This window comes from Poeciliopsis prolifica, unplaced genomic scaffold (assembly GCF_027474105.1).
Source record: "Poeciliopsis prolifica strain line A6 unplaced genomic scaffold, Auburn_PproV2 SCAFFOLD002, whole genome shotgun sequence".
NCBI lineage: Eukaryota > Metazoa > Chordata > Actinopteri > Cyprinodontiformes > Poeciliidae > Poeciliopsis > Poeciliopsis prolifica.
In genome coordinates, this window is record NW_026562377.1 from 12234822 (window position 1) to 12255869 (window position 21048).

The following is a 21048-nucleotide window of genomic DNA, read 5'->3' on the forward strand; positions in this document are numbered from 1 at the left end:
TTTATTTTGAGAGAAGTGATGAATTCAATCCAAATTTAAAATACCAAATAATGTTGATTATCATAGGAAAATAGATAGTTTACCTCATGGCACATTTTTAATCTGTCCTGAATTAGAGAGAAATCAAATTGAACAAAGGTGTTTTCATAAACCGCTTGATGTCTCTTTTACCTTTCAAACAAAATGATAATAGAAGACAAAACAAAAAGTCCAGCTTTCGGTATTTTTGTTTTATAAAAATAATACATGGTTAAATAGTTAACATTACCGAATTTGATAGAATCTTTATAAGATTCTGATGAAATTCAGCTGAGGCCTGCATAAGTAATTATTTCAAAAAATTTCTTCCATATTTTCAAATTTTATATAGTTTTTTTTATATGTAAAACTTCAGTTCTAAGCATTGCAATTTGAAAAAAAAGATTTTTTTTACACTTTGCTTGAGCACAAAACAATTTAACAAACAAGGGTGGATGCCTAGAGGAGAATGTGAAATAAATTTTTTAGAGCAAGTATACAGTAGTTTGGATGCTATAAAATAAAGTGATTAGCAGTGAGCTTGTAATCCATTCCTACTGTGCTAAAAGCAATTTTTTCTTTGTTTCTTTGTTAAAAGTGTGAGTCAAGTCAGACAGTGACAGCTATGGAGGAGCATTGATATTTCTTAGTATCTGAACATCAGCACAGCAAGAAAACTGAAAATGGGTCAGTGTCTGCAGTCACGCTTCTGGCTCTGATGTCGTCTGTCGTGTGCTGGCAGATAGAGCACCTGAAGTTCAAATTATGGGAGCAACAATGGCCTTCAATGCCACTGCTGTTCACACTAATTGGTCAACCTTCTTTCAGTTTGGAGCCCATATCACCTGCATGTTAATTCCTACAAGAAGGTCCACCTGAAATCAAGGATGTTCTTCTTCCACAGGGCTCTGAAGTCCATTAGCTGCAAACACAGAACTGAAGTGAGACATGAAAACACAAAATTAGCACTCAGGTCGTTGGAAAAGAAAATACAGGAGAAACTTGGAGAAACTGAGTTAAAGTTTTGCCCGAATGAAGCAAAAATAAAACATGAGTCGTCATAATCTGAATAGAAAATCTGTATTTATTAATGTAAACGCTCCAAAATCAATATATGTTATTGATAATTCATATGGCTTTAAATACAACATTCATTTAAATTACACAATTGATAAAAAGACAGATCAGTAATGAATCATTTGTCAGGCGGTATTCATGGTTACATCCGTGAATCTGTTCATTTGAATGAGGACAAAACTTCTGCCGTTATTTAAAGATCACCAGTGCTTAAAAACAAAATTGGGAAAATATCACAGAAAGCAGCTCTGTGCAGTGACTCACCTATGATCTGTGACATTGTAAAACAAAAAAATCAGAACAAATCTAAACGTGACTTTTCAATAAGTACTGAGGCTCTGTGTTTTTGGGTTTTATTTCTTAAATTAATTCAATAAAACAAAACCTTTACAGCATTTTGACTTCTTCTTGTCCTCCAGCAGCCCAGTAAGTACTGAAAGCTCTTCTTTCTTCTGGTTCGGCTCCATATTGATCAGGCTTCAAACACGTTTTTTTCTTTGCAAATTGTCTCTTTTCTCGACTTAACTTTGTGGTGTTGCCGTTTTTATAACATTTTGGCCATTTGAGTACAAATATTAACACTGAACCTGCTAAAATCATAGACAGGTCTCATCAGGAGGTTCCAACAAATAATGAAACAACACATATAAAAATATATATATATAAATAACTAAACTAAATGGGTAAATCTTAGGTTTGTCAATATGGGAATGAAATATCCTGGATTAAGTACACAGAGAGAACAATTTTAAGCCTTTAAACATTTAAACATGTAAGTCCATACATCCTTGAGGACAACAGTGTCCTCATGAAGGCTAGGGGGTTTTAATGTATCATCTAGTCAGCTGAATTCATGTTAAATTATCCATCCGTCTATATTTCAGGCTATATTTATCCTCACAGGGTCACAGGGGGAACTGGTGTATGCCTTCAGGGTCAGTGTGCACCATCAACAGGTTGCCAGTCCAACATATGACATTAATGAGAAACAGAGGAAAGATAGCTATATATGAACAATGTTAAAGCTAAAGGCTAATGAACCGAATATGCATGTTTTTGCACTGCGGCAGAAAGTTGGATGACCTTCTTTCTGCAAAGCCACAGTGGAAAAAAATACAGCCATTGAGAATGGAGAGGGAAACAGGCGCATGAACAACATCAGCTTATTGATGCTTGCTTTCTTTCACACTGTTGTAACCTTTTGATGCTTTGGCTTCATTGGTGCTGTCCTGCATTCCCAGTCGCCATTTGGGGTAAAATTCATAATGTTTTTGTGCTTTAAAAACGCCCTTGACAAAAAAAAAAAAAAAAAAAAAAAAGTATATATATGGAGATTATAATGGCAAATATGGTTCCACAGTTCTCTCTAACTCCAGTGACCACCAGTTTTAGCTGGAATGGGAATGTAATGTATTATCATGGCATTAGGCTCTGCATGAGTCAATCCCCATCAATGCAAAAGCATGCCTCCTCTGCTCTGCTGTTGTCAAAGACAGAAGCTTTAGACTTTAGGTTGACCATAAAATAAAGCAGTAAAATCAGTCATTTGGTATCAGCCTTTCATATCCTCTTGGCCAGCAGAGAGGCAGGCTCCATCCATGACTGGTAAGGAAAGCCATTGTCTCTGGAAAACAAGTCCTACATCCCACATTAGCAGAAAAAATATTTCCCTCTGCTACGCAATGAATGTCTTTTTCAGTTCAATCATCTGGAATAGGGGAATTACAATTCCCATGGTAGATATAAATGGGCCCTTCACAACTGTAATACAACTGGAACACATCTCCGTAGCCGTGGTCCCTCCACCAGGTGCACAACTGTCGGTTCCAGCCGCAGGCCAGAGAGTAAAAGAGTTCAGGATGCTCCATGCCGATCATTGTGAAGAAGTCCTGGTCCCCCAGGTGGCCTTTGAAGCGATACTGCTCTGCTAGTTTGGCCACATTACTGGGTTTCAGTAGCTGGTTGTAGAGAGTCGAAGCCCTCATGGCGCTCAGGTCCAACAGCATCACACCGCTGTTGAAGCCTGGAAGGCCCTCAGGAGGAGGTTCTCCTACCCTGGTCTTGGGGTTCTCTTTACGATACAGCCAGAAGGTGTGTCTAAGGAAGGAAGTGTTAGGTTGTCGATTAGTTGGCAAAACTCAAAGTCATACGGCAGTCTAATTTATGGGATCATTTGGCAGATCTGGTACTCTTCCTTGGCATTCTTGTGTGTCCAACCTTTTTTACAGACAGACCCCTTCTTGCACCAGCAAAACTTCAGTGTCTCCACCGAAACCTTCCCCTTATACACAAACACACATGTGGTCTCAGTCGTGCATGTATCTATGATCATATGAATGACCCCACTTGTCACGGTAATTAATCTCTTTTAAACTAGACCCAACTTCATTGTATCGGTAGGTTAAAATTTCTGCATGAAGTCAGCTAAATATATATCTGCAATTTGTTATAACAATAACTTGATTTAAATTTAATAATCCACTGTCTCTTTTCCACCAAACTGGTTCAGCAGACAGTTTTTTGTTACCATCACAGCAAGTTATGTTTCCAAACAACTGGATCTTTCCAAACTCCAACTTGAAGCAAGGTCAGAGGTAAAGCCACTTTGATCAGCAGCTAGAGGTGAATTCATGGAGAAGAACAAACAACCAATAAAAAATCTGATTAGGATTATGAAATGTTTGCTAGCATCCGCTGTAGTTGAATTGTCTTTATACACAACCATCCTTACATCGTTAACTGGAGAAGTCAGTAATCAGAACGTAATGATTACAGATTATGGAAAAGGAATCCAGTTCTTTTACAGAACCACTTAGGAGCTGGTTCAATTATCAGTGTTGGCTAAGCTCTGGAATCCTATGTGCTTTACAGAATCATTTAATCCAACACAGTAAAAGAAAAAAAAAAGGAAGGAAAGAAAAAAATATTCAGTGTGCTTTAAAAATGAGTCCTGTCGCTGTACAATCCATCGTCAAAGACCACAATCACAGAAATGCTAAAAATCTCTTATTTTCTAAGCTTTAACACTGATGAGCAAAATGAAGCCTTTAATTATTGTCTAAATCTTGTTCTCTGTAGCTCACACACACATTTAATGTAGCAGAGTATAAACAACACACAGGGTGCAGAAAGCTGTGCATCAGCAGATAGAGCAGCCTGCCTACACTAATATTTGTGTTCAAAGTGTTTCTGAAGTTCTGGTCTTTCCCAAAAAAGAGAAGAAGGGCTAAAAAAACATTTTCTGGTGGAATGTGAAAATGCTGCCTCAAATAAAGTCAACATAGAAAAGTTATTTTGGTTTGACTTTTTACTGTTGACATTGCAAAATACTGTAATTACAGACTGCAAAGAAAACATGTTGAGAATATTTTAAGTGTTTCTGTAAAACAAAACTTTTTCTAAAATATATCAACAAACGTGAATAGCATATACTATTTATCCTATCAATCGAAATAACACAGACCTTCATATTTTTGCATCTATGCTTTCGGAGAGTCTGAGGGGGGAAAAAAATAAATTGCATATCTGTGATTCAAAATCTTTTCTCTGTGAATGGTTCAGATTCAGAGAATAGAGAGCTCTTGGCCGCACCGTTAAAAACATTTATTGTTGAAATGTTCCATTTGTATTGATCGACGAATGGGAAAGTAACCTTGCATGCTGGCTTATGAACATGAAGACCTCAACAGTAAATAAAATATGAATTGAGCTCAAGAACATTTTACTTTTATAACAGCAACGAGAAACACTCTTAACCTTCACGCTGCCTGTTTCAGAACTATATACACATCCAAGGATTTTTGAGAAGTTTTGGATCGTACAATGTATCCTGTCTGTGAAACACAATCATATTTAGTGTGAGCTGCAGATTCGCCAAATCATGCTTTGATATTATTACTGATCTACATTCAGCTCCTGTTGCTTGTTCCGTTAGTTATGTGTAATTTGTTGGTATCTGAGGCTTTGTGGAATATATACACATATTCCACAAATAAATTAATAAATATTTATTTTTGATGATGAAGATGAGTGTACGTGCCCCAAAACACATACTGGGTGAGTGAGGTCAGCAAGAAACATTTACACACACTGTCCCATGAGGCTCTTTTAATAACTGGAGTTTACTGTGTGGAGCAAAGGGGAATGACATCCGTGTGAAGACGGCTAAAATAAACAACAGACAATGGTTATTAGATGAGCACAGCGAAAGGAACATTGCTTTTATGTAGCAAACTGCACAAATGTTTTCAAGAGTTCATGTGAAACAAACATAGCGGCTCCGCAGCCACGGATGACTATACTGCAACAGTTGGCATTGAGAATGAGAAAATGGTCAGCTTTATTTATGTGTGAAAGTGGCTAAGTTTTATAAAATATGTGACACAGAAAATTAGCTTATTGTTCAACAAGTGAATATACATAAATATTTATAGAATAAATAAAACTAAGACAATATATTTTACACATTTCTCTTGTTGTGTACATTTTTCTGCTACACAATGTCCTTCCACTCAACTTTCCATTAATATCATTCTGAAGTTTGTTTTAAAACACTTCTTCTACATTCTACAAACATTTTTACTTTATCTTCTCCTCGTTTTCCAAAATGTGTTTCCTCCAGTAGCGTTTTAATTAAAAAAAGATGAATTTTGTTTTTTAAGATTAGCTAATGCTGCTATGATCAGTCTCAGATAGTCGATGTGCTAAATTTGTCTAAAAAGCTGCAAAATATTCTTGTTTTGGTAAATCTAACTTATGTAATTTCAGGGTTTTTTTTATTTTTCATCTCAAGACATGGATTCTACTATCTTGGTGAAATGGTTGCAGAAAAAGGGGAAATGTCAGACTGCAAAGGCTGTGTATGAGTAACTTTAGCCAATGTGTTCCTCTGTGAATTGTTTTATCAGGAGAAAAAAACAACAGTCACTGTAGTTTTGTAGAACATTACATGTTTAACTGAGTGATACGGAGCACATAATTGCTCTCCGACATAAGGACAGTTTTTATTTTCCGTAGTTTGTACCAGTACCCCCAGTACGCCAGTAAGACTTCACAGAGCTCCAGCTTAGATTGCAGTCAATTCACACCTTCATCCTCTAATCAGTTTTTGCTGCCAATCTTCCCAGTGAAGTTTCTCTGACTTGTGAAAAAGTGGAAAGCATTAGCGGGGGACAAGGACACTCTGCGCTGCTATTTCCTCCTAATGTGTCCTTCATTCACTCGGGACAACAAGCAGCTTGCTCTCTCTGATGGCGCTATAAAACCCACAGGCAGACATCAGGCTGCATGTTCAGCTGGTAAAACAAATGGATTGCTTGGGTAAGGTGCATTGGCTGCACAATAATAAAAAATCCCCAATCTGTTGGGGAAAAAAAAACCATTAAAGCATGAAAATATTAAATAGTATAAGTTGTTTTCATGCCTTGTAATGATGTGTAAATAGGATGTTGACATGTATTCAGTAAGCTACAATTGTTCAATATTATAGAAAAAGTTAATGTACTTCAGAAACTCAATTCACTACAAGAAACACATTAATTATAGTCAAGACTGATGCCTTTCAGCTTTTATTTCTATTAATTATGGTAATTTTTCCTCTTACGGAAAAAAAACAGCAATATAGATCTGGATATTAGATCAAATCAATGAAATGAAATACAAAATAATAATAATAATTAAACAATTTGGGTGCAATGAAAATACTCCCAAAGCTGGAAGATCTTTTTGTCATCACCTTAATCTTTAACTAAAGTTAGTTTTCAAGTTTATTATTAGTATTACTTATTATTACTGCCCTGAATGTATAGCAAATTTGTTATTTTAGTCATATTTTGACATAAAAATCAACCCACACCTCCCTTACATGGCCTCTTCTTTCATCCTTCCCATTATTTATAGCAGCTCAGAATTTTCTTTTTCTCTGTGACACATTTAGACTATAACTTTTCTTAGAGTTGGATTATTTCTTTGTACTGAATAAATGTGTGCAACTTTTTTTAGCTTGTTACGCAGTTTTAAGCGTCATTTATTTCCAGGCTTGTTACACATTTGGAACCAGAGGTGTATTTATTTGGGGAGGATGTTGTAAAATAGAATACACATTAGAGATAGTGGGTGAAATGGACATGACATAATTAACTATTAATATCAGTGTGCCCTACTGGTTACACTTTCTTGATTTCACAAAAACAAATTTGATATCGAGAACCTGACACAGTGGGAACTCATCACAAAAAGCATAGAAAGAGCATTTCCCTTCCTGCTCAATGAAAAGCCCAAAACACTGGAATAATTCTGCATCTTAATGGGATCTTCTTGCAGAAATAAAGAGTGTGTTTGTGTTCTTGTGCAATGGGACATTCAAGAAAATGGGTCTCATCCTCTGTGGTTAGAAAAAAAAATCACTTGACTGCAGAAAAGTGAGAGGTATTTTGTAAAAAAAAATAAATAAATAACAAAATAAACATGAACTTTTCAGTGGCAGGATGTGCCGTGAATGTGGCTGGTGGGAGGATGTGTTGTTCTGCATGATGTTCCCTCCGTTCACACAAAAACAGAGTGGGAGTTGAGAGTCCCCTCTGTCTACAAAGGAGAACACTACAATAGGAAGGACACAAGCTGCACTTCACTAAAAGCAGCCTTTTACAATTACAATATTTTAAAGCCTTCTGACTAATAATGTTAATAAGTAGCAAATCCATTTAAAGCATTGCAATGGTTACTTTCATTTGTCATGGTTGCGCAAGGTGTCACTGTTTTCTGGGTGGCAAGTAATATTTTCCACGGCTTTTAGGGCATAAATACCAAAAAAAGACAGATTTTAAAATTTTATCTAAGATGTAAAGGAAGAATGAATTGATTGTCAGGAAACATCCCAATAATAAAAAAAAAATAATTTGCTCTACATTTAAATGTACATCTTCTCGGTTTAATATATCACTAAAAATCAAATTTATCTCAGCTCTTCAATTCAACTGTAAACAGAACTGTGGTATTGAATGACATGGTAAAGTCAGAAAACAAACCAAAATTATCATAAAAATTTCAAAAGTAAAATTTGTGTAAAGAAATTGCCATGAATTTATGCCTTCAATTATGAAATATTGTCTCTTTATTAATTAACAACTTTTAAATCACAGAAAATACATATATTTTTTCTTGTAAATGTATTAAATTAATGTAAGACCGTGTCAACGCAGAAACGATTTTAGGTTTCTGTGTAGAACCTAATATTTCGGAAATATTTTTGCCGTTTAGGCTGTGAGTCCACATGAATCAGGCACTTTTAGGAGATGAAAAACTCTTATTTTCCAGAGATAATAAGAGGAGATAAATTTCAAAACACTGAGCTTCATTGGTCTCTAACCTAAACCTTCAAGTAGAATTGATGGAGTATTGAGAAGAGGAAGATGAGCTGAAGGCCATCATTAAAGTAACCACAGGCGACCTCAGCAGAGCCACGAGCTGTTCACCTTAATCATGCAGTAATTGGTGTACAAGGAATCTCACCCAATAAAGTATATTTCTATATTTCTGTATTTGAAATTTCTTATTTGAAGGGAGTTTGCATCTTGAAATATTTTGAAAACTGTAATTTTAAGCAATGACAATCAATAGGAACAACAGAACTCTTGGAAAAAATAAATCAAAGTGAATAAAACTAGAGAAATAAAGTGACTTTTCAATCATTTCCGAGACCCAGTGTGGAAGTTTTGAACCAGCGGAGCGGTGTAAGCCAAGAGGCCCAGCACTCTGCTATGATGCTGGCCGACTCAATTTAAGTGTGTCCGGCCTCACAAGAACAACATTAGAGGGGCTTTCTCAGGGTTGGCAAAGCCCCCAGCCAACACAGTGGCAGAGCAGAAATAGAGATCTGTTTGGAGAGGCAGGAGCCAACTGGAGCCTGGCAGGAAAACTGCAGTTCAGCTTCTACAGCAGCCAGGAACCAAAAAACATGCACTGTAATTACTCATGCAGGTCAGTTCTAATAACCCCCCCCAAAAAACAACACATTTAATGATGAAAGCTGCAAGTACTTTATAAGACGTGATAGTAACTGCTACTGAATGTGGCGGCTGCGACGTTAATCAAAATGTGGATGCAATATTGTTTGAATGACATTGAATGAAATCAAAAACTGGTAAACAGAAACAATAAAAAGCTGACAGCAGGCCAGTCGTACTCGAACCAGACAGTCACAGGTTCATTCATCCATGGTCCAAAAGACCCCAGAGAAAACCACCTGCCTCTGTTTGTCCCTGTAAGCAGCTGCTGCACAAAATATGCCACCTGATCCTGCATCATGTACTTTTAACCCTCCCAGCACGCACACAGTGACGTCCTGTTTTGATGTTGCAACCGGGTGGAAACAGTGAGGCAGTTAACAGACCAGGAGGGTTTGATTTGCTATCTTGGAGAGGGATGGAAAAAAATCAGCTTAGGAACAAAGAGATTGAAAGTTGGTGCCCCTTGTTTATGACTGCATGCACACACAAAGGCAGTTAGATTTACTGGTATATATTCATCCCGTGAACATTAGAAGCACCATTTCTTTAACTAAAAGTGTCACCAAGAAGATAATGGGTAAAAGAGCAAAAAAGTAACATAGATATTCTATGTGGAAATACGTTTTTCTGAGCATGATTTAATTTTTCGACTGACCAGTTTTGCTCGAGATGAGTGTGTTTACCTGTAGACTGGCTGCATCTCTCTGGTGATTCCTATGACTGCTCCTGGAGGAAATTTGTCAAATTCCTGGAAAAGGTCCCTGATGTTGGTCTTGTATTTTAGGTCGAGGTCGAGTTGCACTATTCGTGTCAGACCTAAGGGAGAACAACATAATTCCTGATGACTAAAAGACCAAACAATTAAAAAAAACAAAAGTCTAAACATCTCCAGAAATGATTGCCTAACAGCTTGATGCATCAATCATAACAGTCTATCTTACTTGAATCAGTTGCAGAATTAACCACACTCAATGAAAGATGAAGATTGCTTTTTAAAAAGGAAAAAGTTACATTTTTGCAACTTTTTAAGTGACTCAAAAAAAGCGCATCAGAAATGCACCAGATATTTTGTTCCAGGAATGAAATCACAGCACAGCCGTGAGCCCGGAGCAGAAGACCGGCCTAGAAATGTATTTTGCTGCTTAAAGAACAACATCCTAACAACTGTAACCAGGATATTGAGACCATCATCTGTTCATTGTTTCTGCTTCCTATATTTTGCTGGTAGCTATGGTGATGAAAGCAGAGGAAATAGGCATAACTGGTGCACAGTGGGCACAACAAGAACCTAGAGACACTGTCAGAAATGAGAAATGATGGCTTGTAGTTTGAGGCTAAAAATATGGATGTGCTGGTTTAAAAGCTGGGCGTCTTAAAGCATCTGCAACTAAACTACAAAACATCTGTCAGCACCTGTTAGCAAACCCATCATTTTTTAAACCAAATTATTTATTTTTTAAAACCTTTTAATAAAGGTTGCCACTGTTTTCCTCAAATTCCTGTGTGAGATGAAGCCACTGGTTGCAACCTTTGCAACATCACGTAACTTTCAATCAATTCCCAGCTTCTTTCTCCCTGCACAAAAAAACCCTCTACACCGAATGATGCTGTTACCACCATGTTATCATATGAGAATGGTGTAATCAGACTGATGTGCATTGCTAGCATTCCCCAAAACAGAGTCTTGCATAAAGGGATGTTCATGGCAGTTGTTTTTGTTCTGCATTTTTTTAAAATATATTTTTGTAACAGTAATACTGAAATGCCACAAAACTTTTGCTGAGCCAAACTTGAAATATATATAGCATTTCTGTTCATTTCAAGTAGGTTAATATTTAGTTTGTTAGCAATCAAAATGAACAAAGCTAGATGAAAAAACAACAACTTTAAAATGCAAAACAAAATATTCCCATGCAACTGCACGTTAGTCAAGTTTAGACTGGTTTCTGTTCACGTATGAGGGGAATATGACAATGTCAGCAATGTGACAGTGGCCTGTTTTTATGTGCTCTCCAAACGAGGAGGCTGCCAACGACAATGCCTTTATTCACTATGGAAACATGGGAGCATAATCTCTCCGTGGTCAGTGCTGTTTGTTTGCACTAACGGGGCTTAACTGCTGGAAGTTTAACAGGAAGGGGGACTTTGGTTGTTACAATACTGGGATATAAAGGGTTTTATGTCGGACCAATGACTCGATACAAAATAATGTCAAGGTCAGGATAGGGATGGATGATTGAGACTGGATGGCAAGAGGTGATTAATAGGATTTTCTTCTTCTTTTTTACATAATTTAAACTGGTGAAGTGAAAATTATATCGTTTACAGATAAATGGTAAATGGACTCATCTTATGAAGGTTATTCAGTCTTAATTGCAAACTGTATGTGTTTTTCCCAGAGGAAACTTCACTAGTGATGATAGATCATGGAGACCAAAGAACACAGCAGACTGGCTGAGAAAGTTGTGGAGAAGTTTAAAACAAAACAATATCTCAAACATTGGTCATGTCATGAAGCACTGTTTAATCTATCACCCGATAATAGAAGGTGTTTGGCACAATTGCAAATCAATTATAGCTTGATTCCTGAGCTGAGGCAAGGAAAACATTCATCAAATAAAAACCCAAGATGCCATGGATACACTGGAGGAGATGCAGAGATTCAACAACACAGCATGGACAAGCAGCTAGCGGGACTACACCGAAATTAAAGTTTCTAAACAACATGGAAAAAGCCATGTTTAAAGGAATCCTCATACATCCTCCTTCTGGTGAAACATGGTGGTGGCAGCATCATTATGTGGGGCTGCTTTTTGTCAGCAGAGATGGGAGAGCTCGTATGGGATGGTGGGAGGACGGACGGTATTGGTTGATCATATAAAATTTGATTACAATTTTATAAAATCTGAGTATGTTGTGCAAAAAAAAGAAAAAAGTTTAAAGGGACATGAATAATTTTTCAAAGCGTTCTAAAATATTACCAATAGTAAATGGATTAGACATTTAAATTATATATAATCACATTGATCATAAAAGTTAGTTGAGGAACATTAAAAACATGGTCTGAAATGAGGCCTGCATGAACGTATTTGCAAAAATACGAACTACTGGTATGAAGAAAGTCTTACTCAGACCCTAAAGGAGGAATAAAGCTTTCAGATCCCTCACTTCTGTTTCATTAAACTTCAACTCAGACCAGGGCTTTACAACAACAGCGACAGTGTTATCTAACAGCACATTTTTCAGGAAGTAGGTCAACCTTATTAAGCCCTTAAACTCTTCTTGATGTGAGCACTTAGGGTCAATTTGTGAGGCACATTGTTCTCTGCCTTCACCAGCACTGAAAAACAGCTTGTTTATTGTTTATTTTCAGCTTCATTAAGCTCAAGAGCATCCAATTGCAGGTGTGTTTGCTGTTTCAAAACTGCTTGGTGTAAACACCAAGATTCACAAGCACACGTCACAGCATGAACACTTTGAAATCTGCACTTAGTGCATTTGCTATCCAAACCATATGTTTAAAATCCTTTTGTAAAACGTCCATATGCTTTGTTTCTCCTTCACTAATTGCAAAAACACACTGAAAAGTGATCATTGGTTCGATTAGAAAGGATTAGGTGAAATGTAAAAACCCTTTGCAGCTTTATTTTTTTCCAGCGTTTCTGGAAAAAAATATCCTATTAATCACCTCTTGCCATCCAGTCTCAATCATCCATCCCTATCCTGACCTTGACATTATTTTGTATCGAGTCATTGGTCCGACATAAAACCCTTTATATCCCAGTAAGGAGGTAGAAGTGTCATGGTTTAGAGATGATTTTCTGAAGCTGATTAGCATATTGACAGATATGCTTATTATTACTGCTGCAACTATTGTGTCCCCCGTTGGTTCCATGAGTGCATCAGTAAATGCACAGCTGCACTAATGAAGGTGTCTGTTGTAGTGAACAATTTTAATTTTATTTTCTGAGCAGAATCTGTTTTTGTGATTTTTTTGCATTCATGTATTTCAGTCTTTCCTTTTCTCTTCATTCCCATTAATACTATATTATGAAATATTTTAATCTATATCCCACATCCATCACAGCTGTTTTATTTTAGCCATTTTCTGACTTTTGAAGTCAAGAGCAAATCTGCCTCACTTGAGGCAATGCAAGATAAATTTAATTGTATAGCCAGAGTTCTAGTAGAGGTGAGTTAGTAGTCGTACATTAATAGACTGGAAAATATAGTCTCCTGCTGCAGGAGACTATATTTAACATGCTTAACATGCAGGGACTGCATCAAGTCCCTGCATGTTAAGCACTCTAAAAGGGACACAATTAAGTACAACAAATTTCCACTAAAGCAAACAGTTTTACTTGTTTAACTTAAAAGAGCATCTGACAAAAAACTCAACTTTATCTGATTTTCTCCACTTAAAATCAAGCCTCACTTCCCTCCGAAAAGTTATATAATTTATGTGCCTGTTTATTAAATGTTAAATATGTTTTTTGGTCAAAAACAATTAATCAATTCCAATAAAACAGGCTGTTCAGTAAAAACAAGACAAAGCTCAGCTAAATTTGAGCCTGCAAATGTCTTCTTTGATAAATGACATTTCTGTCCTGGAGACGGAGAGAGAAATAAAAGTTGGAGCCTCCTCTAACAGCTGTAATTTGTGCACATCACTTTTGAACGCACTCTGTCATTAATCGCAAACAATGTTCCCCGTTTGCTGCGTGACTCGCCGAATGACAAGACATTATAAAAAAACAAGTCAAAGAAAGGCTGCGGAGAAAATAACACAGAACATTCGTACGTGACACCCACCCACCTGTTTCTCCTGAGACACACAACACATTATGCCCTTTCTGGTAAAAGCATTCTTTAAATAGAAATGTGGAAAACACGCACACTCTCACAGCAGCACACTGGCGGAGCATGTGGATAATCAATAATCATTTCAGGGCAAAACGTGAGGGACCAATCACACAACACCACTCGAACTCTTTGTCACATGTGGCAGTGAAACCTCCTTAAACATGGTGTCAAAGGACAGCCTGAACCACTCTGAGCTCCACAGCTTACAACTCTGTTCTTTCACAACTTCACAATACAGATAAGAAGAGCTCATTATGGTGAGATGGGTGAAAAATTAAAGAAGACCATCTGCGGAGCCAGGAGACTGTCAGTGATTTGAACACTGACAGAAGAAGCTTTATTATTTTGGGGGCGGGAGGAAGAAGTAATTTGAAATCTAATTTGACAAAGCCTCAACACCTGCTCCAGAGCGAAATTTTTTTTAGCTCTACTAATGGAGAAAAATAGGACCCGATATTAAATATTTTTATTGAGAAACTTTCACATATTTTTGAATTTTGGTAATTGCACTTCTTCAAAAGAATGTCTATCTTATGAAAATAATGACCACCTTAATGCCAGAGTAGTCAGCTACTCAAGATAAGCATATTTACACTATATTAAATCTACTTTTAAAATAATAAATAAAAATCTTCCTCTGAATTTTCTTAATGTTTCTCAGTATGTTGAGCATTGCTGGAGTCTTATCGAATCTTTAAAAGCTGTTAAAGATTGCAGTTATCTTTAGCAGCAATCTTAAAATGACATGTTAAGCTGTTTATTGGTTTTTTTTGCATTTCTTGAAGCCTTCTACCTGAAGGTATGAATATTGTCATCTTTTTCGCACTGAATTTAAAAATTACATCATGGTTTGTTGTGCCCCGAGTTGGGTTGTTGTTGTTCTACCCAACAGCTTTCACATGTGTGCCTCTGAATGCTATCGACCAAAACCTCAAAGCCTAATAGTCTGGTTCATCTTTGCAGTGATGCCCCATGCTGCACGCCTACTGAAGTGAGCCAAAACAGTGCACAACAGAGGACAGATCACTGCCTGCGCCAGCCCAGGGGGCTCTAAAGTGGGCAGCAGCGACAGAGCACATCCTTCCTTCCTTGCTCTACAGGGCCTCTGCAGCTCACCACGTGTCTCTTAGATACCTGCCCATGCTGCTTTATCCAGCTGTGCACTGCCTAAGTTAGATAAGTCAGCATGTGACTCAATGCAAAGCACTCTGGGAGAGAATTACTACACAACATAGTAGGGTGGAATTGTTCTGAGCTAAATTTCACTGATATAAAAGTGATGAGAATATTGCTCGTCTTACTCTCAGGCATGATGTGATGCATGGCTACAGACAGGAAGAAGATAGATTCGCTGTAGTACGCTCCAGATCCTGCACTGAAATGTTTCTGCATGGCCTCCACGATGGGGAAGAGCTTCTGTGTGAGTTCCACCACATCATGGAAGATGATCTGGGCAGAAATATGAAAATATCATTAACAATTTACTGTAGGAAGATAAGATACACAAGTAGACAAACAGCATTTCTGTCCTTATCCCTTTGAATTTAATTCAGGAAGTGGGTTAAATGATCCACTGAGAAATGGGACAATTGCACTAAAACAAATAAGTTAATGACAAGATACCATTTTATTATTTCATTATGTTTGTCAAGACTGGCTGGAGAGTCTTTTTAATTGTGTATTCCAAAAGTATTAACTATTTAAGGAGAAAACAAAAACAGCATTATGTGTGCAAGACATTAATGTCTGTGTTGCTGGATGGTACCAACAATTAGGCTTTACATAAAATACGCTTCCTTATATGCAAAATAATTTTACCCAAAGAGGAATTTGGGTAAATGTTTTATATAATTTATCTATTAACTTCAACGTCTTAAGATATGTAGTCCCAATCATATTTAAACATGTAAATTGAACCATATTGGAATAAACACCAACTGTAACACCGTGTCACCAAATATTCAACAAAAACTAAACCAAACCCTTGCAGCCTTTATAAAAGTTCAGAACTGGACACCGATGATTTAAAAAAGATTTTCTCTTCTCAGCTGTCACCTTTATTCTTTGTGGTGCTTTTTGAAGGGATGCTTGGGTAAGTTCTGGTCTGAGCAGCACCGCATTTCTTTAAGAAAAACTATGTGATTGCCAAACAAATTTTAAGAGTCGCAGTCAGCAGGATTTAAGTTTAAAAACGACTGTGCTTCATTACTGCTCCGTCATTAGCAATAACAGGTTTCAAAAAGCTCCAGGATATTCTATGAAGAACATGCAGCAGTAATGAGCACAGCTACAGGCCTGTCTGACTCTACAGGCTGTCGCCGCAAATGTCAAGTAGCTCCCTGAATATTTGGATGTTGGGAAGTAATGGGACTGAAGATATATTATCTAGCCACTGTGTTATCTTTGTATTTCTTAATGCTAAATAATAAAAAGGAGTCAAACTCAAGATGAGCCGACAGGGATGCTCATCTAATCACCTCCTTGGGCCTCCCTGTCTCATTTTAACCCTAGCAGAGCTGAGTGTTTGTATGATTGTGCATACATACACATCAAAATAGATGAAGCAATGTTTCAAGGTTCAAAACACAAAAAAGGACCATTTTTAAAAGGTTTGGAATGATACCAGAACAACAGCAGAGGCAGCCTGTAGGCTTAGTCCAGGCGTCATCCATGTGTGTGTCTGTCTGACTGTGTGTGTGTTTGGGTGGAAAACAAACAGATATAAATGAGTCTTTTAAATGATAAAAGACTGACTCTGTCATTAACAGCTTTTAGCTTCTCTATAAGAGAGGGGAAAAAAAGCATCAAAACCCAAAGAACAAGGACTTTAGCACACTTCTGGAGCTAATGTTTTGCTTGGCGCTTTAGCATTTGGCTAACTCTGAAAATGTTTAGCACAATTAGCTTCACTAAGATTTATGTCCAAAGTGAGACCTCAGAGGTTGGTGTCCTGAATTAGTTGTCTTAATTTTAGTTGTCTTTGGTGATTGTCACCAGGTCTTCAGCATGTCAGTGTCCAGCAGAGGCCTGCTAACAAGCCATCATGTGATCCAGGTGTGTTGAACCAAGGAGAAAAAAAAAAAAGAAAAAGAAATACAAGATATCAATCTTTGAGGACTCAAAGATATTTACATTCCTGCTTTTATTTTGAAGTGAGTGTTTACAAGGCAAGTTCCATCTCCTCTCCTCATATTCTCTCAATTTTTCCACCATCAACCGTATTTCAAACAAGAAACAGGCAGGAACTAAACAAACAAAAAAAAAAACAGACGATAACAAACAAGATATAAACATAAACAGAATAACTGAAGGTGTTGTAGAAAATGTGTCAAAATTGAATTTGTGCTTGATGTTTGCAGTTTTTACAAGTATGAATATAATATGAATTGAAGTTAAAGCTTTAGAATTAACCTTTTAGTTACCTGCTGATCTGGTATAGGTCCCATAGTTTAAAAACTTTATGAACATAATATCCAACTATTTATGATGTTTCCTTATGAATGGAAAAACAGGACCAGTACCTCGAAAATAGATACAGTAACTAAAAAGTCTGGAAACATATTTTTTCTGTACTTATCCACACCTGAAAAACACTTCAATCAAATTTCAAACTTTTCCAGACTTGGTTGGAGCTCTGTTTAATATCCTTTAGATAGCCAGAGTATGTGTAGGTGTGAGGGCAACAGCTGTTGTTGCAGATACACCCACAGCTGTGGACTGGTGCTCTGTAGTTTCCATTTCAGTTCATCATCAGGACAGTTTGATAGGAACCTCAGCAGAGGTAGTACTGTGAAAGCAGTGTTTAAAAGCTTCCACCTACAGTGGGAAAAGCATTTTACATTCCATCTTTGGACATGTTACAAAACGGTCAAGAAGGCAAAATATCACTCAGGGCATAAACTGCAAAGATGATAAGCTAAACCAATAAAACCTGAGCCATCCAAAGAAGTGATTGAATCATCTTCAGGTAATGCCTGGAAATGCACATTTTACCTGATGAAATGTTCCTTGTAATAAAAAACAACAGACACAAGCTCTTATGAAAGAAACTTCATCGGTTTAAGAAGGCGAGCTGTGAAAAGCAGACAAAGAAGGACAAACTGGTCAGGACATTTTACAAAACAAGCTAGAAACATAATGCTCCTCTGGCAAGAACAATACAAACAAGCTACAGCCTATTCACTGGTGGTGTGCTATTTAAGCTGGCAAACACTGCCGCCAAGTGTCCCAACTTTAAGCTGCACCTCCAGCTGATGGAGTCTTGGGGATTTGAGTGTCGTATCGGTCATATTTTCCAGCGTTATCTAAACTGAACCATTTTCAGGGCCGTCTAAGATAAGTTGCCAACTCAATCCATTCAGTAATAATGTCGCTACCACTTTCTCAAGTCATCTGACCAAGTGAATTGAATTCAGTGATTTTATGTGATAGAAAAATTGAAACTGGTTCATACTGTGAAGTCGAAGGACCAGCATACTTTTTTGGGGGGCGGGGGGTAAATGCAAATCATGTTAGATGCAGCAACAGAGTTGAGGCAGGGTCCTGCTCACCTTCAAGCAGGACAACAGCTTTAAACATACAACTTAAATGAACCATTAATCAAGTATTAGTGATATGACATAAATGTAATTAAAACCATATGACTTGGGAATTGAAAATGGTCAATTACCATTCAATCTTAAACTTTTCTGAACAGAACAATGGGTAGAAATAGTTGCATGTAAGTGGAAAAGCTAACAAGAGCCATATCTCCAAAGAGATATGGCTCTTTGGAGCTACAGTCTGGAAACAGAGGGACTAAATAGAAACGCACACCATATCTCAGATTGTTTTGTTTTTAAAGGTGTGAAAAAAAATTAGGTACCAATTTGTTTCACAGTAAGGCACTTTGTGTAGGTTTCTGCTGCAATCCCCCAAAAATGCATGTATAAATATTTTTGAAAGATCTTCAAAGCTTAGTATTTGAACAGAGAGTGCCAAATTCAGGTGACTTGATTTTACATTAAAAGGAATTTTGTCTAAAATTAAAATATTTATTATAAAATAAAACTTTAAATTTCCTCAAAGGTGACTACAGGTAACACTCACCTCATATTTAAATGGTGCATCCTGCAGAAATTCCTGCAGCATCCTCTGGCCCAGCTCTTGGCTTGCCTGATCACTGACAAAATGAAGCACCAATACTTCTTCTTCTTGGAAATGTGCAAGCTTCACCATGGACAACATGGCCACCCTGAATTTATCTTGCAGGCTTCTGCTCCTGTCCACCTTAGTAAACATCATGAGAGAATGGTAGCGCTGGCCGCCAGCTTCGGAGCTCCCTTTTCTGGACCTAAAAATGTCACTTTCCTCTCCTACATTTAGCTCTTCCCCTCTTTGCTGTTCTGATGCAGGAAGGTGTGAAATCCTGGTGTCCACAGTTAGGTCGGCATCATTTCTGTTGGTGTTGGCCTGGGTCTGTCTAATTCTCTTTGTGGTACTGGAGAAGCTGTGCCTCTCAGAGCCAAAGTAGTAAAAAGCAATTACAGCAAGCGTTGCAGCCAGTAGAAGTACAAACTGATAGGATCTGAAGGTGCTGATCCTTCCCATGATTCTTACTACCAGCACTAGGAAGCCCATATTCACATGTTAGTCATGTGAAGCGAGGTTTAGGTGAGAAGGGAGTCATCATTTTGCGCTTGATGGTCATCGCAAATTTCCAAGTGGGTCCTGGAAAGAAAAATCTAGTTTTAGACAAAAAATATATAAGCTTACAGATTGTAAAGTATATTATTAGAGGTGTTGGATGTTTTATTCCTTTTTCAATTTTTTTTTTTACATTTTTATATAAAATTTACCAGGTAGATAAAAAAAAACACTTAATATTCCATAAGACCACCTAGATTTAATATGTTCTCAAAAATCTTAAACAAAATAATGAAATAAATATATACCACAACAATAAAATTGTATCGAATATATTATTTCAAAACATTTAATCTGTTATATTTGTGCTTTATGCAATCAAGTCTTTTCAAAGAACTTATTTCTTATTGCTGTCTTTCTTGATCGTTTTAAGTGCATGTACCATTTTGAACATAAAACAAGCAGACAGCTATGAATGGTTGGGTTGTTTTAATCCCTATCAGTATTTCTGTATGGGATGATGCTTTGATTTTGCATGTTTATTTTTTCATTATTTAATTATTACTTGTATGAACACATTGGAAATTATCTAAAAGGAGGTTACTTGCATGTCCCCTTTACTTTTTTTTAAAATCTTTTTTCTCAGCATTCTGTTCTTTCTACCGTTGACAGTTTAGTCTTTATAAAGCAAACAAGATATAAAGCTCAGAAGCAACAAAAATACATTGCCACAAAAGCAGCAGCATGAAGCAAGGCTTCACTGAGACAATCTCAACTATCACCATTCAAAACTCATCATGCAAAAAGGATTAATTCAATTTGTACATGCAGGTACAGAAAGTAAATGGCTGTTTAATGCTGTTGTCTTCACCTCAACAGCTTGTTAGAGCATAGCACGGCCATTAGTTCCATCTCTGGACAGAAACGTCTCTATTACTAACTGATATGCAATCAAATGTAATACATTAATGTACACAAGAGTAACTTGTTAACAAGTAATAAGGGTGCTGCTACGTTAGCAAGCGACAGGATTTGCTCCAAGATGAATGTCGCAAAGATTTATTTTGCATATGTTGGTAGAAAGTTTCACTTGTTGAAACTAATTTAAATCCTTTCATACCTCTGTGGCTCTCAACACATCCCGATATTTTCATAGGTCGCTCGTTTTCGGGTATTTTAAACTAAGCACATGTCTAAACGTCTGCATCAAAAGCCGCCTGCTAACAACCGAACCTGATCCTGTGACACAAGTTTAGCCACGCCCACTTCAGTCGTGCTTCCTTCAGGTTCGAACCGAATTATGAGATCTTTTCCTCTAAAATCGTGTAAACCGGTGGGCAAGACTGCACTAACCCCTTTACAGGCCGCCAGTCTTCGATAGTTTTAAGCACACTAACAATGAGGAAGATACTCCTTATTAACTGTATATAAGTTAAAAGGTACTTTCAATGAATATTTC

At 37.1% G+C, this 21048-nt stretch overlaps 1 protein-coding gene across 1 annotated transcript; it reads right to left on the reverse strand.

Moving 5' to 3' along the window:
• Positions 1 to 1079: 1079 nt before the first annotated feature.
• xxylt1 (xyloside xylosyltransferase 1) lies at positions 1080 to 20818 on the reverse strand. The gene is made up of 5 exons (XM_055044802.1): positions 20710 to 20818; positions 19053 to 19673; positions 15266 to 15413; positions 9785 to 9917; positions 1080 to 3192 (listed from the first exon to the last, which is right to left on the reverse strand). Exons 2-5 carry the CDS (start codon positions 19581 to 19583, stop codon positions 2796 to 2798), a joined length of 1209 nt encoding a protein of 402 aa, XP_054900777.1. The 5' UTR covers positions 19584 to 19673; positions 20710 to 20818; the 3' UTR covers positions 1080 to 2795.
• Positions 20819 to 21048: the final 230 nt, after the last annotated feature.